This window comes from Hippocampus guttulatus, chromosome 13 (assembly GCF_054856545.1).
Source record: "Hippocampus guttulatus isolate MCC_2025c chromosome 13, RoL_Hgut_1.0, whole genome shotgun sequence".
In the NCBI taxonomy this organism is placed as follows: domain Eukaryota; kingdom Metazoa; phylum Chordata; class Actinopteri; order Syngnathiformes; family Syngnathidae; genus Hippocampus; species Hippocampus guttulatus.
Window position 1 is genome coordinate 6,898,104 of NC_141273.1, and position 22,548 is coordinate 6,920,651.

The window sequence follows — 22,548 nt, forward strand, 5'->3', positions numbered from 1 at the left end:
TTAGGGTCCACCAATACGACTAATGTTACGTGTATAACAACTTTTGAAACAAGTTAAATAAAGTGTGCTTCAGCATAAAAATATAAACAAAATATAACTAATGACAAGTTTGTACGCGTGGGAAATGACTAAGTGTGTGTGTGTGTGTGTGTGTGTATGTATAATATATATATCTATATATACTGTATATATATACTGTATATATAGAATGTAATAACCCAGAATAACACCCACACTTTTAAGAGAAGGCCAAACTATAAAAGTGAGTCTTATGAAAAGATTTAATGTCAGACGCTGTTTGTCTGCCTGAGATCTCCCAGGAGGTCGTTCCTCAGCTTAGGGGCCCAGACAGCAAAAGCTCTTGTCTTCTTTGTTGACGAGTTGGCTCCCAGGAACTGAGCTATACGACTCATATTTTGTAACTGGGATGGGAGAATGTCTAAACTCGTTCTCGTTCTTCATGTGATTGCACGACACAAACTATACGACAGCATTGGTAAGTTGAATGAGTATAATATGGTAAAAAAAAAATAGCGGCCTGGGAAAACCATTCACATCTATGGACAATTTATAGTCCTCAAATGATAGATTTGGAACGTGCGAGCCAACTGGAGTAGAGTGCTTAGAGAAAAAAAAACACGCGAGCACAGGGTGTACAGTATATGCAAACTCAGCGATTCAAACAGTGAAGCACTTATCACCGTGCTGCCTATGTGACTGTATATATTACAACAAAAACGCAATGCAGGTGGACCGTAGCGCTGATGACACTTTTCCTTTAAAATGCCTTTCCAACTGGAGGTCATATTACTTGCAGTTGGTTTTGTACTGCAGTTTATTAACTTTGATATTTCTGAAACTCACTTTGGTTAACTTGACAAAAATCCTTCAGAAAGGTCTTTGAAACAAAGCTACAACAACAACGTGCCCAAAACGCTGTATGACAACATACTGATCAGTTTCAGGATCACGTGAACTAAAGACACAGTTTGTTGAGAACATGTCACGTGATTTTCTTGAAAGTCAATCCTCATTTAAAAACAACGTCATGGGAAAAGATAAATCATCACACCCAGTTTTTTTTTTCCTCTTCAGACGGCTATGTCTCTTACATACCTTCTATAACCATCACCAATGCGCCGCCGTCATCATAATTTAATACAAGAAATGTACACCGTGGGTTCCCATCCTTTTGTAGTTTCCCGACAAGTAATTTATGTTGAAAAAACGAGGTGTGGTGTTAATTTGTGAGTGCATGACACTGAATTTAGGTCATAGTTTTCTAGGTCAAAACAAAGTGTTATCACAAACGCAACAGGTCATTTGACCTTTTGAAGCATCTTGCTTTTCTTTTCGCTCCGATCAAAATTAGCCTAACATCGTGACTATTTTCTCTCTCAAAAGAAAGGTTACTTTTTACAGAATAGAAGTTTCCGAGCAAATCCTTAGCTGCAAATATTTGTGACAAACAGTGCAGTAAAAAAAAAAAAAAGGGGGGAGAAAATGTTTTGGCACGTCTGTTTCACAGTTTGGCTTCCTCCCACATTCCAAAAATATGTTAAGTTCAGTGAGGACACTAAATCCGTGGTGTGCGAATGTGCATCTGAATATTTGTTTCTTTGGATGAGCGTTATGATTGGCTGACAACCGGACCATGTTTAACCCTGCCATTGGCTTCAAGGCAGCTGGAATAGGACAAAATGGATGGCTGCATTTTGTAATGAGATCATATTCAGATTTTTTCAAAATGCCTCAAATGTGGCTTTGTTTTGAAAGGAACAAATGTCTTATGGAAGGACAAACATATTGGTCCAAATGCACAATAAAAAGGAGTGAATCATTGGTGTAATTAGAGACTTAAACTAAGCTGCTGCAGCTGTTGTGGAGCAGTTCTTATACCAAAGGTCTGTGAGCGTGTGGGAAACCCCAAGTGGCTTTTCTTTTGCTTGAGCGAAAACACTTGAGAGAGAAATCTCCAGGGTCTTTTCATTCAGGCTGACAAAGTGGTACAAACAACAGAGACAGCGTCACATGAAATCAAAGACATTTATCAATAGCTTCACATTTGAAGGAATGTTTTTTCCGGAAGGCGGCACAATGGGCCACTGGTTAGCACGTCGGCCTCACAGAGATGCAGGGTTTGACTTTTCATTGAATCACTCAGCACATAAACATTTAATCGAAATCGTACTTCAACCCGATTTTAAAAACGGTCAACAATTTAAGATTGTAGGCTAAGGTAAAGCTGCTGTGCCTGCAAAGTAAATACTGTACTGTACTGACCTTTCAAAATATATGCAGTTTAAACAGACTATGTGCATAGCTGAATGCTTCATTATAATATGCTTGATTGAATTGTCTATTTTAATTTTATATCTATTTAATGCAGCGATTCTTTCACATACCACTAGAGGGAGCATGGGTGTCACTTGCGCCACACTATGAAAATCACTGCTCGAAAGGGAATGATACGATAATGTTGCAAAATTTTTCACTACTTCAGCAATATCAATATTTGATGTTGATTCGAGTGCTGCAAAGTGAGAGCCAATGATACAATTTCCAGTCGAGCGATATCTAGGCTTTGACTTAATTCTACTCATTTGCTCATGCACCCTTTGCAAAATAAACCCATTCTATAACGTGACTCGGACACAAGTATGAAATGAAAGGACTGATTTACTGATATTCCTTTGACTAGGAGTGGATTGAAAGTTGCAGAAGTTGAAAGTTGCACTTATCAAAAAACCAGGCTCGAGACGAGGTTAGGGCCCATTCATTGGTACAATTGGCTGATATTGCAACTGAGGTGAACTCAGATGTTTCCTGACAGTCCTGTGCAGTACAACCAGGAAGCTTGTGTTCTCACTACATCCATTGTCCACTTGGATATGCTTAGCCAAAAGACTTGGGTCTGGTCTGTAAACATGAGATAAAAAAGCAGAACAATAGTCGCTGTCCAATAACACTGATCAACAGCAAATTTTAATCAAACATGGCTTTGTACGAGCCTAAACATATTTTTGACACTGATTCTAAAAATCGATTTACATTTTTCTAGCACCTCAGGTATTTTAGATATTTTCACTTTTTGTTTCTTAGTGTGATCCCCCAAAAGCTAGCGCAATACAGATGTTACTTTGCATTGTAATTTATAGCTCTGATGTTTTAAAATAAAAATATTCGACACTACATTCCATACTATTATTATGATGATTATTATTATTATTATGTAGAAAAACAAATGTGCTGGAGAACAAACTATGACTCAACGCAAAAAAAATGCATCTGGAAATGTTTACTTGCATCTCTGATTTGGAAAAAAATAATAATAATAACACAAATTTATTGTGTAATTCATTCTCCAATTCCCAGAAACAACTGGTGCATGTTTTTACACACATTGAAGAAGATGCGTTTAATTTGACCATCAACTGGAGCAAAATCTGGCTCATCCAAGAGTCAGGAAGCTCTCTTCATCTCCCCAACATACTGTATAGTCACCAGTTTTTGTCCATTGCAGGACTCTAACTATAAAGGATCACCATATCAGCATCCAGGTTTTCTGTTCCACATATTCTCACTGCTCCAATGTCTTCCACTGTGCACATCACTGTACACTCAGATGTACCGTACTTCCCCACAAGGGTCAGTCTATCATACAAACGGTAAGAATGAAACTGATTCCAAAATAAGAATCCCTTTCCAAAACTCCAGCTCCAATTAAATGAAAACGGATGCATGTTGTTTCACTTTCAAATTCATTTTCATTGAACACATGCTGGCCATCAACTGACCTCACCATTTCTGAGACGGTGGAAAAAAAAAAATCTGGGACTTTCACAGTGCAATTCACCCTCACACCCGAACCCCCTTTAACACCACCCCTTCTCGTGCATTGAGAAAAGCAAACACGGTATCTCTTGCTATGAAATGTATCTTTTGAGACTCCCGTCGTACAACTTTTCTGACACGCCTTCTATATTCCTGAAACTCTGAATGCAACTTATAAACTGTATGGAATAAACTATACTAAATGTTGGAATACTCTCAAGTGCCTACATTGTAAATAGTTGTTCGTCTATATGCGCCTTGCGACCAGTCCAGGATGTACCCCACCTGTCGCCCAATGTCACCTCAACCGAGATTCTAATAAGATGAATGGAAGGCTTATTTTATGCTTTCAGATGCTGCATTAATCTGCTGTTTTTGTCTTTGGCGCTGGCTGTGTTCTGAAATGAATAGGAACGGAGCACTCTCTGCCACGCCAAACACACCCAATCAAAAAGATCGATAGGCTCCAGTAAGGTCGTGACCCTCGTGAGGATAAGCAGATTTAGGTCCTCATGCGCTGATTTTTAAAAAAAAAAATTTATGGTGTTAAAAGTGACACCCTTGCAATTTTTAGACACTGTAGGATACCGTATCAGCCATTTTTAGTCCAAAGTTTTGCTAATTCTTCAACGTAACTGACAAACTAATAAGCTACATACCTGGCTAGCTGTGGCTAACTCGCGGTGGTTTCTGTCTGGAATACTGATGAAATTATCTTTAATTTAAAAATGTCCCTCCTTGTGTGGATGGTTGTCTGTCTGTGTGTGCCCTGCGATTGGCTGGCAACCGATTCAGGGTGTCCCCCGCCTCCTGCCCAAAGACCGCTGGGATGGACGAAAACCTACTTCCGTCTTTGCTTAATCCGTCCTTTTTAACGAAAGGCACATGACGGCCCGTCGATGACAATTTGTCTAGGCATGACGCCGCACCCATGACTATTTATTTAGCTCTCTCACTCTCTTGTTTGCATGTTCTCCAAAAACATGTATGGCAGGCTAATGGAACACTCAAAATTGTCCCTCGGTGTGAGTCTGAGCGCGGATGGTTGTTCGTCTCTGTGTGCCCTGCGATTGGCTGGCAACCGGTTCAGGGCCGCCTACTGCTCGAAGACAGCTCGGATAGGCTCCAGCACCCCCCGCGACCCTTGTGAGGATAAGCTGATCGGAAAAAGAATGAATGAATTAATAATTTAGACAATTGATAAAGTAGGAAACGTCTAAGAACTGTGCGTAAACATTTGCAGAAATGAGAGCCTTTTTAATATGCGCAAGTGACACACTGATGTGGAAAAAAAGCAAGTCTTTTGAGAATTTTAATTATGATCTGAGAAGAACGGTAATTACCTGAAAAGTTAATGCAACAAATGGTCCACAAGAGTGTTTTGCTGTTCTTGTACGATTACTTTTGTAGATAGCAGCAGAAACAAGAAAATAATTTTGAATGCAATATGGGTCATTCTCTGAGTGTTCTAACATTTTTTTTCTGTTGTCTTTCTTCCAATGCTGGGTGTGAAGACACTGAGATTCTTTTTGTTTGATTAAAAAGATTTGCAGAGGCTAAGAAATGTTTTCTCCATACGTTCTCAACAGTGCATGAAAAATGCAATGCATTGGTTTCTTTGGTTTCAGAACTGACCTTTAGCCTACTTGTACTTGCACTCCATAGAAAACATTGCAACGTGTCACAGAAATTTTGTTCCTACTGTATGCAGCAGCCTTGTTTATCTATGGGTGCAATGCTCCCCCCCCCCTTTTTTTTTTTTAGTCCAACACGTGTACATGTCAAGTTATGGCCTGGTGATTAAAGTCCATGCAGGGGGAGTAACACTAGCTGTGCTCCTACCTCCTCTTCTTGCTTCCTTCAAAATGTACAAGCAGAAATCTGCAAACCTTTTTAGGACAGCTCACTTAAAGGGAAAACTTAATTTATACCTTTACACACACACACAATGAATAAATGATTGGATAAAAAAGACGTTTTAATTTACATCCCCAAATTAAAAAATAGGATATTATTTCAAATTTACAATGCAGAAAGTGAACAAATTGATATTTATCATGGTTCACTTACCAGTTTGGTCTGTTGTAACATAGAAGGATTTGGAAATTTGAAAAAAAATATTTAAATGATTAATCGATTGTCAAAAATAATTCTTTTGATTAGATTACATCTACACGACACACACACACAAGTATCTCTTATGCTCAATTCAAATCCCATCATGAGCACAATAAGCACTGAATGACACAGAGCAGCTATGATGTCAGTACATTCCAAGCGGTGTAGAATTAATGAATGACATTAACGAATTAGATGACAGGCTAGTTTAGATAAACATTGAATGTGTTTATTTTTCTTGCACCATGAATTACTATATTTGTTTGATCCTTGCCCCAGCTACATATAGGCGAATAGGTGGTTAGAAATCCCCACTGCACAGTCTCCCTTCAAGTCGTGATTGCTTATGCAGTACTCCTGAGCATTTCAGATGAAGTCAGCATTTCCTAGAAGGCTGCAGCTGAACATTCCTGAGTCACGTGATTTGTAAGCATGAGCTCGACAGAAACATATAGGGAATTCCAGGCGGGACTCGCAGCACCGTTTAATGAAGGCATGTTTATTATTAAAATAACATTGATGAATGTACAGTATACACTAAATAGGAAATCTAAAAGCATTTAGTAATGTTAAAAAATGCATCACATGCAGTAAACAAGAATATAATATAAAAATGAAGTGCTTATATTTCAAGGAATACAACCTGCTACATTCAATACATGTGACATTTAAACTGCATGTCAATATAAAGTGCTTTGTGTCTTTTAGACAGATCAAACAAGGAGGGAGTTTTGTGTTTCGCAGTCTTGGTAAATGTTCAAAACGGCGGCCTCAATGGAGAAGAGGTGCTCGTCTTCTACCTCCGGGCAGCAGAGTCTCATGAATTCGGCAAGCCGGAGCAGATATTCGATGTTGTGGCCCGTCTTTCCCCTGCAAACAGCGATCTGGTTGGCGATCTCCTGGGTGGAAGCGGGGCCCAGGTAGGCGGGGTTGTCGGAGGTGGCGATGTAGACAAGGGCGTGGACGGTGTCCACGCCTTTCTCCCGAGGAATGAACTCCACCATCTCTGTGACGTATCCTCCTATCACTCCTTCTCTTATGTTGAGGTACTGAAAGGCCTCCTTTATCTGTGCATCGGCCACTTCATAAGCCACGCCCCATGTACGATCCTGTAAGGGAGAGAAATGGTCAGGAACTTATTAACTGGAGAATATTGCTCGTCCCCTTATGTAATTGTTGAGCTCAGTGATTAAAAACAAATATAGTAAACGGTCCCCGAGGCTTGTAAAGTCACAAGATGTTTGCTTTGAAGCAGTCGACCAGCTGTGGAATACAGGCGCTACGATTGTTTTTCTTACTTTAATTTTCAAATATATGCGCTCCATACATAATATGGGATGGTTGAACAGGAGTCAAAAAATTTGAAGTGAAATCTTAATTGTCACGCCCAAATATGAAAAAGTTGCGATAAATGGAAAATGCAAAAGGCTTTTTCTGTTATGCGAGAAAATAGCTTTCCATAATTTAATGCATGCACTTAATACCCAATGGGATGTGGTTTAATCAGACTATATTATACAATTTATGATTTTCATAAATGTTTACAGTATATTTTTCATCATTTTCCCATAAAAATGACAACTATAAATTGATTGCATCATCTGATTGAAATCCTGCTGAATCCGACTGATTGTATATCTGATCTGCTGATCCTCAGGGGGGTCGTCAGCATGCTGGAGCCTATGCCAGATGTCTTCGTGGCAACAGGTGGGGTACACCCTGAACTGGTTTCCAGCCAATCGCGGGGCACACACAGACAAACAACCAGTGGCACTCACAATCACACCTAGGGGCAACATAGAGTGTTTAATCGCCCTACCATATACTGTATGTTTTTGGAATGCGGGAGGAAACTGGAGTACCCGGTTTCCGGAGACAACCCACACAAGTACGGGAAGAATGCAATCGTCACAAAGGAACCCTGTGCACTGTGAGTTGACCTATATATATGCAGTTGCCTATAAGAAATGTGTATATGTATGTTTAATATTGTTTTCTTTTTTTAAGTGGAGTATTTCGCCCTTGATTTAAACAAGGTTACCAAAATATTAGAAGTGGCTCTCAATATGATGACACCATTGCAAATATCAACCACAATCAAAAACATATTGATCAATTAATACCTCTCTGACAGTGTCAGTCGCAACTTGGCATTGTAACTTTTTAAATGTAAAATACGTGGTCAAAACGTTGAGGGGATATTTATTGGTTGGTGCTATGTTGCATACTTTCTAGATGAAATCCTCGCAACTCCAGTCTCGCGTTCAGATATGTACTTCCATCCATCCATCCATTTTCCGAACCGCTTGATCCTCACTAGGGTCGCGGCGGGTGCTGGAGCCTATCCCAGCCGTCTTCGGGCAGTAGGCGGGGACACCCTGAATCAGTTGCCAGCCAATCGCAGACATGTACTTTCACTTGGCATTTAATAACGGACCTTATTTCACATATTCTACATTCTAGTGCTATGGTGTACATGTCAAATAAAGTCATTACACGCACAGCTCAATTATCATAGTTTAGTATGAAATGATAATTGAGCAATAATTTACAGTTTTCCACTTTGTTGTACAGCACACCAGTGGAATCATCGGGGTGGCTGACATGTGTCTAAAGTAAAATGAGAAAGTGGCATGTTGTACTGCATGCTATTTATAGTATATATATATATATTTACTGTTGTAGTTAGATATCTATGTGTCTGGATGTATGAAGACACTTACCTCCTGATCTTCCACCAGTGTCACCACTCTTCCAGGCTGTGGAAATATAGGCAGTTGTAGTCAGTACACATTATGTAGCAACAATTTTAGAAAAAAAATATATATATAATTTACAAAAATGGCATGGAAGTCTCACATTCTCCTTGTCTCCTCGATAAAAGTCATCTCCCTGCCAGAAACGCCGTTTATAGCCCTTGATGTAGCCTATTATGCTCCTCTGGTAGACAAAATCAGGCTTCCAAACTAAGGATCCATAACCAAAAACCCACAGGCTTCCTTTGCATTGCAAGATCTCTTGAGGTTTCATGGCAGCAAGATGCTTAGCTTTTCACAACCAAACAAACGTTGGTTTTTTTTTTTTTTTTTTACAGCTCGAAGTATTTTAAAAATGAAAATTTTCTCGCTAAAGTCTCATTCTGTAAGCGTGCGGACAAGTCAGAAGCACTTCGCAGATCTTCAAAAATCTCCTGCCAAAGTGTGGAACGAGCGCGTCCTTCGTTTAGGCGAACACGTGTATTTGTTGTTCATGTGACGTCACAGCAAGGCGACCTCGACCAATGGGAGTGTGACAGAGGCGGGGTTTGGGACAGTCACAACCACGTGGAAAAGTGCTGATGCTTTTTCCCTTCAATGCTCACTCATAATGAAACTCTTACTTTTATACTCTAACCGAAAGGAAAACCACAAGTCTTTATTTCGTTATGCCTTTGTTTGTGTTTTATTTTGCAATTTTTCGGACAGGACAGGAAGTATTTATTGTCATTGTATGGATACTCCCAGATTTGTGTTACCAAGAATGAAAAATACAATATTTTAAAAATTGTCTACTTATACAGTGACTATGCTGTGTTAAACTCCATAATCTAAATGGGACAGAAGAATTGAACCAATCACTATATTCGTCTTTACTTTCAAATTTAGCTTGGAGCAGATGCGTGTGGTGTCACACTGATCCACTTGCACAATTAAACTTTGATTCACTCCTCCTCATTTATAACTGCTTCAAACATCAAGGCGTATGAAGGAATAGTTGGCACGATTGTATTATTATCCACGTTTTATGTTTTGTGTTCTGTTGTGTGAGTTTTGTTGTTTTATGTTAAGTGTTCTGGAAACTGATTTGTTACAGCTGCAGTCCCTGTGGAAAGCGTTGTATAAATAAAGACCCGTGTAGTCAGTTCAGCTGCAAAGCAATGATTTATGAGCCACTGCTCCACCTGAAATATCTTCTGCCTGTCAATGATGTCAAGACCCCCCCGCCCCCCATCTCATGTCAAAATTAGGGCCCTCAAGTGGTGGCTGCTGGCATTGCCGCGTGAGCTCAGCAAGGTTTTTCCCCCCTCCACATTCAGGTCAATCGTTTTTAAATGCACCCAGGGCCGTGAGTTTGAGATTCCTGATCCAATGCTCGTTTGCCTTTGTTAGAAAAAGTCAAGTGTGATAAAAGTCTCATGGGTATACAGTGTATAGAAATATGCTTGAGGCATTATGACAGCTTGTTTTTTTTTCTCCCATTTTGCATGTAAAGACTTCAATGATGAGCTCATGCGAAAATGTTGTGGGCGTGACACAATTCATCAGAGGCCCGATGTCATATATTTTGATCAGCGTGACATAAGTAGTAAACATGTCGGAAACAGCAGAGAATTGTTCATAATCATTTGCATGGATGTGAACGAAATGAGAAACGTTTTGTATGTGCACAAGTGACAATTATATGATAGTTAAACAGATACTTCTGAGAAATGTACCGCAGCAGCTGAGAAAAACTAATGTGCTTGGAAGGCTGGTGCGAAGTATAGAATTGTTGCTGGTCTGTGACAATTGTTTTCAACACAACAGGCAGAACAAGTGAGTTTCTTGCAGATTTCCCTTAAACACAAGAAAAACTACAACTCTACTCACCCTCAAGCTGGGAAATTGCTAATTTGACTTCATCCGGCTCTTTCGTGACAGCACTGTTTGTAAAGATGAGCGACACGGAAAATGTGCTGCTCACTAAGCCGAGGTGGTCTCAACTTCGGCATCTCTCAGTATTTATTCGAGTGAATTGCAAATAGACACAAACATCACTTAAGAGGATTTAAAAGACCACAATGATTATTTATTTCTGCATACAGATTTTTTTAAATGCGTATATCTCTTTCTATATTTTCATATTTGATTGAGTAGATCTTTACATTGCTGCCAATTACAGACGAGTATACCGAATGATGATTGCTAGCACACAGATTTCACATCACACTCATAATGATGCCATTAAAAACAAAGACACGGAACCCATAAAATGCTACCAAATAGACTCTAGTTGACTTGAAATCACACTTCTCTATTTGACCACTTTGTTCACTCCACCATTGAAGACTGACAAATAAACAGTGTACCAGATATGTATTAAGGTTTCTGTCCTTATATATTTATATAATAACAACCAAACAATAATAATAAACACCAAAATCACTTTCAAAATAAAAATTCTCACTGTTGGTGCATCACCTGACAAACATATTTTTAATCTTAACATAAAAATATACACTATATACAAAATAATCTTATAAAAACAAGGATGAAAAGATCAGTGCGTCATTTTCTTAAATAACCAATCAAATACTAAAATAACATAACATTATTGGTTCAGTCATTTCCATTGAAGGCGTCCTTGGTACAATAGTCATGTATTTCTTTGTCTTCAGTGTGATTTTTTTTTTTTTTTTTTTTGCATAAGATTTCAAAACTTATCATGAGTTTCCCTGCATGTAATTCTTTCGTTGCATCGCTTTGCATCTTTTTTTGCCCTTCTGTGCAAAGGAATCAAGATAAGATAAGACTGGGGGCAAAATGTTTTGCTGAAATATACAGTATAAGGCTTTGCGTTCGAGGCTGCATTCTGGACATTCTGTGATTTTTTTTTTTTCAAACCTGACCACCAAAAATGAACCGTTTTCAGTCGCCTTGAAGACGAGCAGGTTTTTGTTTTCGTCAGGGGCCATAAAGGAAATGGCAAAAAGCCAGCTCCTCCTCCATGCTTGTTGCACATTCTTTCATGTGTCGATTGCTGCAATAAGCCGGAGGGGATCGCATCAACAAAGTCCTCTTGCCCTCGTTAACATGCAAATGCGGTATGAGCCTCAAGGCCTCATATCTTCAGATGAACACGAATGTCGGAAATAAAATCGCAAACATCCGGATGAACAACGTTCAGTTCCAAAGTCTTTACATTCTTCCGTAGTTGAGTAGCTTTAGTGCTATTGCATTCGTTGAGCGCTTGGGCTCCGTCCAGTTATCAAGTTTTCAAGAGCAGCAACTTTGCATTTAAATATATCCCAGTCCCTCCCCATGCTTGTAAACAGTCCACAAGAAATGGTGGTCACGTCTGTCATATATCACACCTAAAAACACAAGAGAAAGATACAACATCAGTGACCTAAACGGCAAAACTAGGAAAGACACTGAAAAATTTATTCAAAGACTAAATATACAGGGTGGGTGTCCCCAAAAACATTGACATCATTGCCAAATATTCCAAAATAGGGCGGAACAATTTTGAAAAAGAATCAAAATGTGATTATTTGTTTTCCTCAATATTGCGGATATGATTTAATAGACGGCTGTCGTCTCAAGATCCACTTGAAAACGTGAAAGCTCTAGAGCTGATTTAAAAATTTTGCTACTGATCAATAAATCGCTGAATGGTTTGGGTTGTGAATACATGAAGGAAATGTTCATTCAATATAAACCGAGCAGGGCTCTGAGGTCTTGAGCCGAATAGTAGAGCAAAAATAGTTTCAAAGCAAACATAGTGAAGTGGCATTTAGCTGTTATGCTGCATGCAAATAGAATAAGCTGACAATGGGAGCGAAGTCAGCTTTAAGTGTAAATGCTTTTAAGTCCAGGTTAAAGATGATGCTTTTTTCATGAGTAAGGTCGTTTAGGCATTTTAAAAATTAATTTCACTCCAATGATCTTTTGGTAAGTTCAGAAAGCTATTTTAAATGTATTTCCTTTGCTTTTCAATGTCTTTGAATCTTTTGATTGTAAATTTGCTTCAATGGTGTCAACGTACATTCTTCTGGTAATTTTAATACTACTTTCTGCGCCACGTGGTCGACTGGTTAGTTCGTCGGCCTCGCAGTGCAGAGGTGCAGGGTTCGATTCCGGCTCCGGCCTTCCTGTGAGGAGTTTGCATGTTCTCCCTGTGCCTGCGTGGGCTTTCTCCGGGTACTCCGGTTTCCTCCCACATTCCCAAAATATGCATGGCAGGCTGATTGAACAATCTAAATTGTCCCGATGTGTGATTTTTAGTGTGGATGGTTGTTTGTCTATGTGTTCCCTGCAATTGGCTGGCAACCAGTTAAGGGTGTCCCTCGCCTACTGCACGAAGACAGCTGGGATAGGCTCCAGCACACCCCACGACCCATGTGAGGATAATGAAAATGGATGGATGGATAATACTATTTTTGTCCTCTACGCTTTGCAAAGGTCTTTAGTTGTTTGTAAATGCTTTTATATGTTGGATTTTTGGTTGCGTGAAACTCATTAAGTTGTGTTGTTTATGATTTGTGCTATATACTGCAAATAAAGTTGACTTGCCTGCTCCCAATGTATTATTTTTAATAATCAGAAGGAATCAATGAATCTGTACAACAACACTATCATATGCATTATAAATAAATGCTTTGTTTTATAGTTAGGCTATGCTAAAATAAAGGCAAATGAACCATGAAGTAATATCAAAGAAAGTTAATTTATCTACTTATATTAGAGCTATTAATTTGGAAAACACTGACTTGCAATCTTAAGCATTCACTACAACAAGAAGTTGAACTGATTTCCACTTTGCGGGCCTTCTGGGAAATTTGGTGGGTTGTAATCTCTGCAAAAATTAAATGGAAGGAATTGGGGCCTCCCCTGTGACCCATGGAAAAGCAAGCAAAACGCAAAACGTACCTCAGTTGCAATGATGCATTCCTGTTTTTCTTCTGCCATCACAAAGACCGACTGATACATGGACTCTCTGGAGGAACATATTGTTGATATTCTGCATTCTGGCCTTTCACTGCAACGACATATCATGGTGGGTTATTGGTCCTGTTGGTCCTTTTTTTTTTTTTTTTTAATATTCGGCTAATCAATTCATTTTAGTCTGCCATATATTGGATTTGGCAACAGCGGCAGAAAATCCACATGTATCCAATAAGTCACAATGTGGTTGTATTCGCATTTGTGGTATATAAGCACCTACCTGTACATTCTACTCAGATGCTTTTTATGTTCTATCATCTTTTCACAGTTTTCATCTTTCTCCAGGAGGCATTGTTCATCTTTGTACCCCATGGAGGTTTTATAGTCCGTGTGGAAGTGGTTGATGTGTTTGTGGTTGAACTTCTCGCTAGAGCAATCCATCTCCAAGTCCATCTTCTTGTTGATATTCTTGAGCTCCAACGTGGATATAAGGTTGTCTTTCTGGAAATTCGCTTTGGAAAGGTTGTTCATGGTCTCAGAGGCCTGCTGTTTGCTTCTCTGCTTCTTCACCTGTTTCATGACCACGATGACCATGCAGGAGAGCACCAGAGCTACCACCAGGCCGACGGCCGAGCTGACAGCCACCCAGTTGAGCTTGTCGCCGGACTCCCACCCAGTGTTAGGGCTGTTGGATGAAGGCACATGCGGAGAACCGCACTGAGGGCCGCTGTAATGGGTGGGGCAGAGGCAGGAAGGCTGGCCTTTGGTGCCGACGGTGCAGGTGCCACCATTGAGACAGATCCAAGAGGCGCAGCGGTCAGTGGGCCTATCACAGTGGCGTCCGGTGTAGCCGGGAGGGCACAAGCAGGTGTAGTCGTTGATGCGGTCTTGGCAGGTGGAGCCATTCGCGCAGGGATTGGCGACGCACTCGTTGACGTTGATCTCGCAACGGAGGCCTGTGAAGCCTGCGCGGCAGCTGCATGCACGCAGGTTGCCGTTCATCATGCAATGGCCACCTAATGGACAGAGAACATCCACCGGTGTTAGATCCAGTCACAAGAAGGAGTCATGCCTTGTCACCCACGGTCTGATGAAATTCCTTTCAACTCTGCACTTTGATGCATCTAATCATTTTATCACTCTCGATAAAAGATCCAATGTTCAACAACAAAGGGTTTGAAGCAAACAGCAAAATAACCGGATACTGTGATTTTATTTCTAGTGCAAGGGGCGCTCTTGCATAAAAATTACCACTGAAAGTGCAAGAACTCAGTTTCTATTTATTTTCAGAAAAATCAACTCACACAAAATTGTACTTTCACTGAGGTACATGTATGTGGTACATGCATGTACAGTAACCAGTAATTCGATCAGCATCTGGCATGTCAGACAGCGAATCACTTTCAACACAACAGAGCTGAAGAAGTGAGTGTTAAGTGTCACACCTCACACCCCTGTCCCGCCTTTAAGGCATTGGCTTTTACACAAGCATCATACCGCCTATTTGTTCTACTTTCGAAGTTAGACTCATGGCAGGATGTCCTGCCCATCAGTGTCAATGGTGCTAATACAAATTAGCGACCTAGAAAAATGTTGAACATGCAACTGGATGGCGCGGTGGTGCCTTACCATTGGTGCATCGCAGGGAGGTGCATTTATCCACTTTCTTCTCACAGTTAAGTCCAGTGTAGCCTGCTGGACACTGGCAGATGTAACTCTGACCGTTCTCTGTCTCTTTACACTTGCCGCCAAGCAAGCAGGGCATGTCCTTGCACGTCAGCGTACGTTGTTCACAGCGCGGCCCGGTAAAGCCTAGTGGACATTCACACCTGTATCCAGTCTCTATCTCCTGAAAGCAAAGAACGATATCGAAAAGCTCAGCGTCAGATGTTTTCTTTTCATATCCTGTTTGCAAATCCCCCCCCCCCCCCCCCCCCCCCCGAGTGAGCCCCCCATCTATCCTTTAGTTTTCATCCTATTTACAGTACACTGTAAACTGGGAACTGGGTCAACCAGGACTTGACAATCAATGGCATCCTCCTGGACTCGCAGATAGGCAAAGGCAACAACAAAAACAGGAAAGTCTGTGTTGTGGGAAAGGAGAGTGAGGGACTTCCGCACTCACTAAGCAGTTGCCTCCGTTGCGACAGGGCCGTCTGTCACACTCCCTGACCTCCGAGTCGCAGTTGACTCCAGTGAAGCCCGGTAGGCAGGCGCAGGTGTAGCTTCCCTGGCCCGTGTTCATGCATGTGGCCCCATTGGTGCACGGCTTGTGGTGGGTGCAGTAGTTCAGGTCTGGACAAGAGAGGGCACCGTTATACTCTCGATTTTCAGCCTGCTTGTCCCGGAAATGATTTTGCTTCCATAAAGGAAAAGTTAACCCACCTTGGTCGCAAAGGATACCCCCCCAGCCTTCCTTACAGGCGCACTCCCACGGCTCAGTGCAGGTACCATGTTTACATGATGGGTGCAGTTTACACACATCACAAAAGACGCCCTGCCACCCTTCTCTGCATCTAAAACAAAGACAAGTAAAAGGCCACAATTAATATTGGATCAACACTCACAACAGAGACGTGCAGGGGTAAACCCAATACCACAGATTTATAACTCTTCCATCATGTAAATCTAATGTGAAATAAAAGATGTTTAAGGTAAACACGAAATGTTTCAATGCTGTTGTTATTGCCATCAAAGCAAGAGATAATAATAACCAAATATAATAAAAATAGAAAATAAACAGCAGGACTAACTCAATCTAAATATTTAAAATATTGAAATGTGATTAAACCTACTGTAAGTGTTTAAAAAATGCTACGTTTGAACATTTTTACACTTTTCTTTTGTCTTAGAAAAAAGTTGACCTTATAAAATTGTCTGTTTATTTCATCAAGGTTTTACGATGGTGACAGTTTGTCCCATGATTAAAATATGGTTTTCCATTGTCGGAGAATCCCAACTTTTGAGGTGCCACTGCATTGTTGGTGGAAAGAACTTTGCCAAGTATTGAATTCATCTATTATATGTACATTCACTTTTCTCACCCCTCTCCTCTGGAAAACACCACAGACCACTAAAGTCTACAACCATGAGGCCCATACAGCTTCTACCACCAAGCTGTGAAATGCGCCACCCTCTATCACACACATACACACACACAGACAAACTAATGACTAATGACCTTTCCACTTAAATGCAATATAATGAATACAATTCTAGTCAATTCTGTCTGATCACAAAAAAAATCTATGCAATACCTGAATGAAAATAATCCATCTACTACTATATCATAAAAGAGACATTCTATAAAATACGAATAACTTTATGTTCTGTGAATAAGCATTTTCATGATTGTGAACTTCTGAGCTGCAAATTGTGACATTTCTAACTGATTTTCATTGTTCCCATGGCAGTGACAAAGTTATTTTATGTCCTAAATATCAAATAATGAATTGATAAGTGGTTTCCTGTGGGAAACATAAGCAAAGATAAAAGTGCACTGATCTGCTGCAAATACTCACTTGCATTCTCCAGGTATTGTGCAATTCCCATTATTTTCATTGCACCCATCCAGACAGATCGCTGTGGAAAAAAAATATAATAGAAGGATGTTAAAGCTTAACCTTTTCCTTGTATAGGGTTTTCTTGTCAAAGTTGCTTCCTGGTGTTTGAATGGAAAGGCACAATTTGCCCCCTGTGTTCTGCATGTGACATTGATTTTGCATGCTGTTAAATGGCCGGTAGCGATGGTGCAGAACAGATGCTTGTTCTGAAAGCAGCCCCCCCCCCCCGCGCTCCAAAAAAAAACAAAAAAAAAACGTGACAGCTGTCCCATTGTTGTTAGTGGGCAGCTTCGAGCCCCATTTGCAGCTGCTGCCCTGTACCACCGCAACAATAGAAGCCACAATTTAGTGGCGCGTGGCGGCCTATAATGCCGCGATTAACCCGGCGTGCGCTGTTCACAGAGCACCTCACTGGATTAAACGCTGAGAGAAAGTGCGCCAATTCTTGACATTGGCCCCTGAACTGCCACTGGACTTGCACATACAACTAATTCAGGGGTGCCCAAAGTCTGGCTCAGGTGCTGGCTTGCTGCATGTTTTTATAAATAAAACTAAACCTGGTTGAAAATAAAAACTAAATCTGGTTACAAGAAGAAGTTAAAATGTTGAAAGATAGCTTGCATTTTATAAAATAAAAACGGAACCATATTCAATGATTCTAAGGCATCACACCTTTTGATTTTAAATTTAAACAATGTCTAATGAATTTCATGGCGCGCTATTTAAAAAAAATAGGTATCACATGAATATGAACACATTTTCAAATGTTTTTTTTCTTTGCCTGTTTAGCATATGATGACCCTCCAGCATCTTGAATTTTTTGAATCATATTTCAGAAACACTTGTCGTGACTTCCCTCATCCATTCCTTTTTCTGAATGTGGCATTCAGCGAAAAAATGTGGACATCCCTGGCTAAGTGAAAGGTTTAAATGTAACTACGTGCACATCAGAGTAACGTTTGCAGCATGTTTATAGCAAAAACAAAGTGAAACGCGGAGCAAACTGCACAAACTGAAAGTCTACTACTACAAAGCCAAACAAACAAACCACTGACTTGTGCCCTTCTAAGACAAACAAAGAAAAAGTGCCCATATGGTGTCTTTACTCGTGCTTACGTTCTTGGCAGTATTGTCCCTTCCATCCTGGCAGACACGCTATTTGCCCATCAGGCTTGCAGGTGTAGTGGCCAAAAAGGTCGTCTCTGGCAGCGCATATTTTGGAACAAGTGTCCCCGTAGTAATTGTCATTGCAGATGAAGCGGTATGAGTACCTTAGCTCCGTCTGCGTCCCGCTCTGCACATCCTGGGACCACTCATTCCCTATTCCCAACTGTCTTTGGATAGCAAAAGAGCCAATCAACAATTCAGGGTGGGTGGTATCTGGAGGAAAGAATACAGGAGTTGTTCATGATAGGAGAATTGTATACAAGTCTGCATTGGGCCCTCAGCAGAATTTGATTTTGAGGCCCTCTATTTATGCTAATAAAGCATGCTACTGAACTCAAACTCTATTTTAAGCTATATGTTCTATGTTCTTGATATCTATGGATTGATGATTGATGTTTTCATTCATTCTAACAGAATGTATGTCATGCATTTTATTTCAAGTACAGCGGTAGCAGTACGACACTTTGAGAATCACTGAGCTAGGCTTTAAAAAAATGGCACCAACAAGACAAGCATCAAATGCCATCAACAAAATCTTTTGGAAATATAAAACTAACTTAAATTATACAAAACAGTATTAAATACAACAAGTACATAAAATGTCAAGCAAATGCTTAAAAAAAAAAAAAAAATAGACAATCACACGCGCATACACATCCTTATTATCACCGTCTTCATCGCTCCGATTCTTTTCCCCCGTGACGTGGTACGATCTGCGGAGCGCAAGGTGGTCCGTGCAGCTGGCCAGGGGTGCCGCGTCGCGGTCACCCCCCCCCCCCCCCTTCCCATTCATCCTCCCCCTTATTACATGTTATGTCTTGTGACTTGTTGTAACTGTCATATGCTTATTTATGTGCTAGGGTCTTTTTTATATCCTGGACTTAAATTATCCTCAGAAGAGGATAGTTCGAGCGTGGTTTTTTTTCCCTCTCCCTACCCAGTGTTTTCCTTTCTGAATTTTGACTGTAATTTCCCCATTGCGGGACAAATAAAGGATATCTTAAGTCTTAATTGCTCTTGGGGGCCCCCTCATGGTGGCAGGGCTCAAGACAGGTGCTTATTTGTCTTGTGCCTGATTTACAATGTTCATGATCAATATGATCATTGTGGAGACTTTGTGAAAGGGTGGGGAAACTTTTTTGGCAACGGCTCATGTGCTCACTTAACACAGTGCACTTTCCCACGCAGGGCCAAAATAAAATAAAGGAAGTTGCGATTGTGTTGTGAGAGCTTTGCTTGAGGTATGAGTCACAAGACATCCTAGTGGACACAAGTCCAGGGCAAGGACAATGCCAGATGGATTTATTGTCACGTGACCTCCCGCCCGAAGACTGCTTATTGAATTTTGTGGAAATAGGTATGACGTAATTGGCCAATGAGTTGTGTTTTGTAGATGTCTCCCCCTAGTGGTTATATATATATATATATATATATATATATATATATATATATATATATATATATATATATATACACACACACACACACACACACTGTATATAAAAAAAAATAAGATAAGATAAGAAAACCTTTATTAGTCTCGCAATGGAGATATTTCCAATTCACAGCAGCAAAGTTATCAAAGGAAGAAGTAGAACAACAAAATATAGGAGCTGCTGGAAAGGCAGCCACTCTCGCGGCGCCATTTTGAAGTAAGATATCCTTGATTTGTCCCACACTGGGGAAATTTACAGTCTACAGCAGCAAGATTGTGGGTAGAAATAAGAAAGAAGAAAAACAAAGTGTTTGCATTCACAGATATATATATATATATATATACATATATATATACGTAATTTATTTATGTTTTTCAAAGTAATATTACCTCCAGGCTCCTCAGCAGACGAACGCCAAGCTTCAATAATGAGAGAGAAGGCACCCTGGGGATGGACAAATTGGGAAATATATCTCACCCAAAACGTTGCAACTGTGGCACGTGTAATCTAAAATAACATTGCAATCTGAATTTCTAAGCACACACATGCGCGCACACGCACACGCACACGCACACGCACACGCACACGCACACGCACGCACACGACACGCACACACACACGCCGACTGAGAGAGCCTGAAAGACAGATCGAAATAGATGTAGATAGGTAAAGATATAAAAAAAGATGTAGATGGATAAATATAAAATAGATATCAATCGAAAAATATAAAAATAGATGTAGATTGAGAGGGGCATACAAATAGATGGAAAGATAATATAATGCATACACAAACTATAAAATACAATTACTGTATCAATGTGGATCCATACATTTTACCATTATTATTATTATTATCATTATCACTACCATTATTACACGTATTACTAACATACAATACAATACATGCTGATTTATATAGCGCTTCCACAACAGCGGCAGCTGTAACAAAGCGCTTACACATCATTATTCACATAACGGAACTAATTATATTAATTGTAATTATTATTTGCATTAAAAAATAGTAGCTGTAATTTAGTGACTTTTCGTACCACAAATAATGGTTCTCTCCACTGACCATATTCATAATTCAAATCTGATCTATAAATGTCGGCTGATAACCGCAAGAAAGTATGAATTCCTTACCGGCCAGGTGAAGTTGAGGGGCAACCGCAACCTGGAGTCCGGCTGCATGCTGAACGAGTCGGTGCCCAAAACAGGTGTACTGGCCTTGGCAAAAAGACAACCTCCTGGAGTCACCACCGTTTGGAAATTCTTCAAACAAACCGTGAAAAAAGTCCTGCAGCCGCTCACGCCGCAGCTCCTTCCACTGGCCAGCGAACTTTTGGAATTATCAAAGTGATGTAGATCGATCTCGAACACACCTGACCCCAGAACCTAGACACGAGGCGAAAGTTCAGCAAGGGGGGGGGGGGGGGGGAACCACATTTTCACACAAACCACTTCCTTTTCTTATACAACGCGCGCACCGTACCTGAGTAAAACATGTTACAACTATTGCGAGGGTAGATGTGAACCTAACGGCCATCCTTTAGAGCTTGATGTGCGTATCCTTAGAAGTTTTTCGTCCACAAATCCTGCCGCCGGGTGGAAGATCCGAAATGCAAATAAATAGAATCCCGCAGTAGAAGCTCCAGCTTGGGGGGAAGAGTTATCCAGTGCAAAAACAAGAGGTTAGACTAATATCAAAATAGTCAATATCCACAAGTGAGTCATTCTGCGGTCTTTATGATGTCCATCCATCGTGCCGGTCACTTGTGTTACTTTGTCGCTGTTGTACTGCTGCTTTAGGGACACTTGGGTGGCCGAAAGTGATGCGTGTGCATGCATGTGGACGAGCATCAGTGCATAGTGTCACCCACTGTGGACTCAGTCGCGTCTCCCCTCTTGCTTATATATGCCCCAGCTGGCAGGAACATAACAACAAACACCACGCCCTCTCATCTGTGCCCCCCCCCCCCCCGCGCCCTTCCTCCTTTTTTATGTGTTGTGAGCGTGAGTGTGCGTCAGTGCCTGTGCAATAGCACGAAGAAAACAACTGATGAAGTCACTTTTTTTTTTCGTTTTGAGATAACTTGGAATATATACCAGATGTAGTAAAAACTCCACAAACATTAGATTTATGGAATTTATGGTGCAACAATCAAAAGGTGACTATTATAGATTGTGGGTAATTTTGGGGCTTTTAAAAAGGGGATTCAAATGATCACAACGCAAAAATAAGATAAGATAAGACATTCATGTGTTTTGTATATTCGAGTTGAACTGAGACAAAATGTAACTGTGTTAAAAGAGATGACCGAAGAAATCTTGAGCACAATGGCCCTAAAATGGCTTTTTGCTGTTGATATCCAAAGGCTGAGCAATATGGATGAAAAATGTTTCATGGTAAGTAATTCATATCAACCAGTATTAAGAATTCTTTTTTTTTTAATCGGATCTAAATAAGAGGAAGAATTAAATGGATAATGAAACTATGTATATAATACAAGGTAATTAGCATTCAAACTATCTAGTAGTAAAAATTATTTTCAAAAAATGTACACACTGTTTTTGTGTACGTTGCAATGTAGTGGAATATTTACATCAGTGTTCCCCTTACAGTGCCATAAATGTGTGTTTACGGATAATGGTACGATCCTACTGTACCTCAAAGCAGTAGCATTCATAGTTACATTAACCTTCATTCATTGTTCACACAATGTTAAGTGTAGCATCTAAAAAGAA

The 22,548-nt window shown here is 40.3% G+C and overlaps 2 protein-coding genes across 2 annotated transcripts; both read right to left on the minus strand.

Moving 5' to 3' along the window:
- Window positions 1-6,431: 6,431 nt before the first annotated feature.
- LOC147196132 (glutathione-specific gamma-glutamylcyclotransferase 1-like) lies at window positions 6,432-9,149 on the minus strand. Its single transcript, XM_086127513.1, has 3 exons — window positions 8,812-9,149; window positions 8,676-8,711; window positions 6,432-7,061 (listed from the first exon to the last, which is right to left on the minus strand). The coding sequence occupies exons 1-3, from the start codon at window positions 8,980-8,982 to the stop codon at window positions 6,666-6,668; spliced, it is 603 nt and encodes a 200-aa protein (XP_085983639.1). The 5' UTR covers window positions 8,983-9,149; the 3' UTR covers window positions 6,432-6,665.
- Window positions 9,150-10,694: 1,545 nt separating this feature from the next.
- Window positions 10,695-21,673, minus strand: LOC147196133 (delta-like protein 4). The gene is made up of 11 exons (XM_086127883.1): window positions 21,296-21,673; window positions 20,947-21,198; window positions 20,193-20,247; window positions 18,317-18,580; window positions 17,159-17,219; window positions 16,023-16,153; window positions 15,763-15,932; window positions 15,267-15,486; window positions 13,918-14,653; window positions 13,623-13,731; window positions 10,695-12,064 (listed from the first exon to the last, which is right to left on the minus strand). The coding sequence occupies exons 1-11, from the start codon at window positions 21,347-21,349 to the stop codon at window positions 12,059-12,061; spliced, it is 2,058 nt and encodes a 685-aa protein (XP_085984009.1). The 5' UTR covers window positions 21,350-21,673; the 3' UTR covers window positions 10,695-12,058.
- Window positions 21,674-22,548: the final 875 nt, after the last annotated feature.

What these genes read in the sequence shown, in the direction of transcription:
- LOC147196132 (XM_086127513.1), bottom strand. Translation starts at nt 8,982, where the DNA reads ATGAAACCTCAAGAGATCTTGCAATGCAAAGGAAGCCTGTGGGTTTTT. An exon ending in ATCGAGGAGACAAGGAGAAT is followed by an intron (nt 8,712 to 8,811) that starts GTGAGACTTCCA and finishes ATATTTCCACAG; the next exon opens with CCTGGAAGAGTGGTGACACT. An exon ending in CACTGGTGGAAGATCAGGAG is followed by an intron (nt 7,062 to 8,675) that starts GTAAGTGTCTTC and finishes TCTCCCTTACAG; the next exon opens with GATCGTACATGGGGCGTGGC.
- LOC147196133 (XM_086127883.1), bottom strand. Translation starts at nt 21,349, where the DNA reads ATGGCCGTTAGGTTCACATCTACCCTCGCAATAGTTGTAACATGTTTT. An exon ending in GCAACGGAGGCAACTGCTTA is followed by an intron (nt 15,487 to 15,762) that starts GTGAGTGCGGAA and finishes CTTTGCTTTCAG; the next exon opens with GAGATAGAGACTGGATACAG. An exon ending in CATCTGAGTAGAATGTACAG is followed by an intron (nt 13,732 to 13,917) that starts GTAGGTGCTTAT and finishes ATGTCGTTGCAG; the next exon opens with TGAAAGGCCAGAATGCAGAA.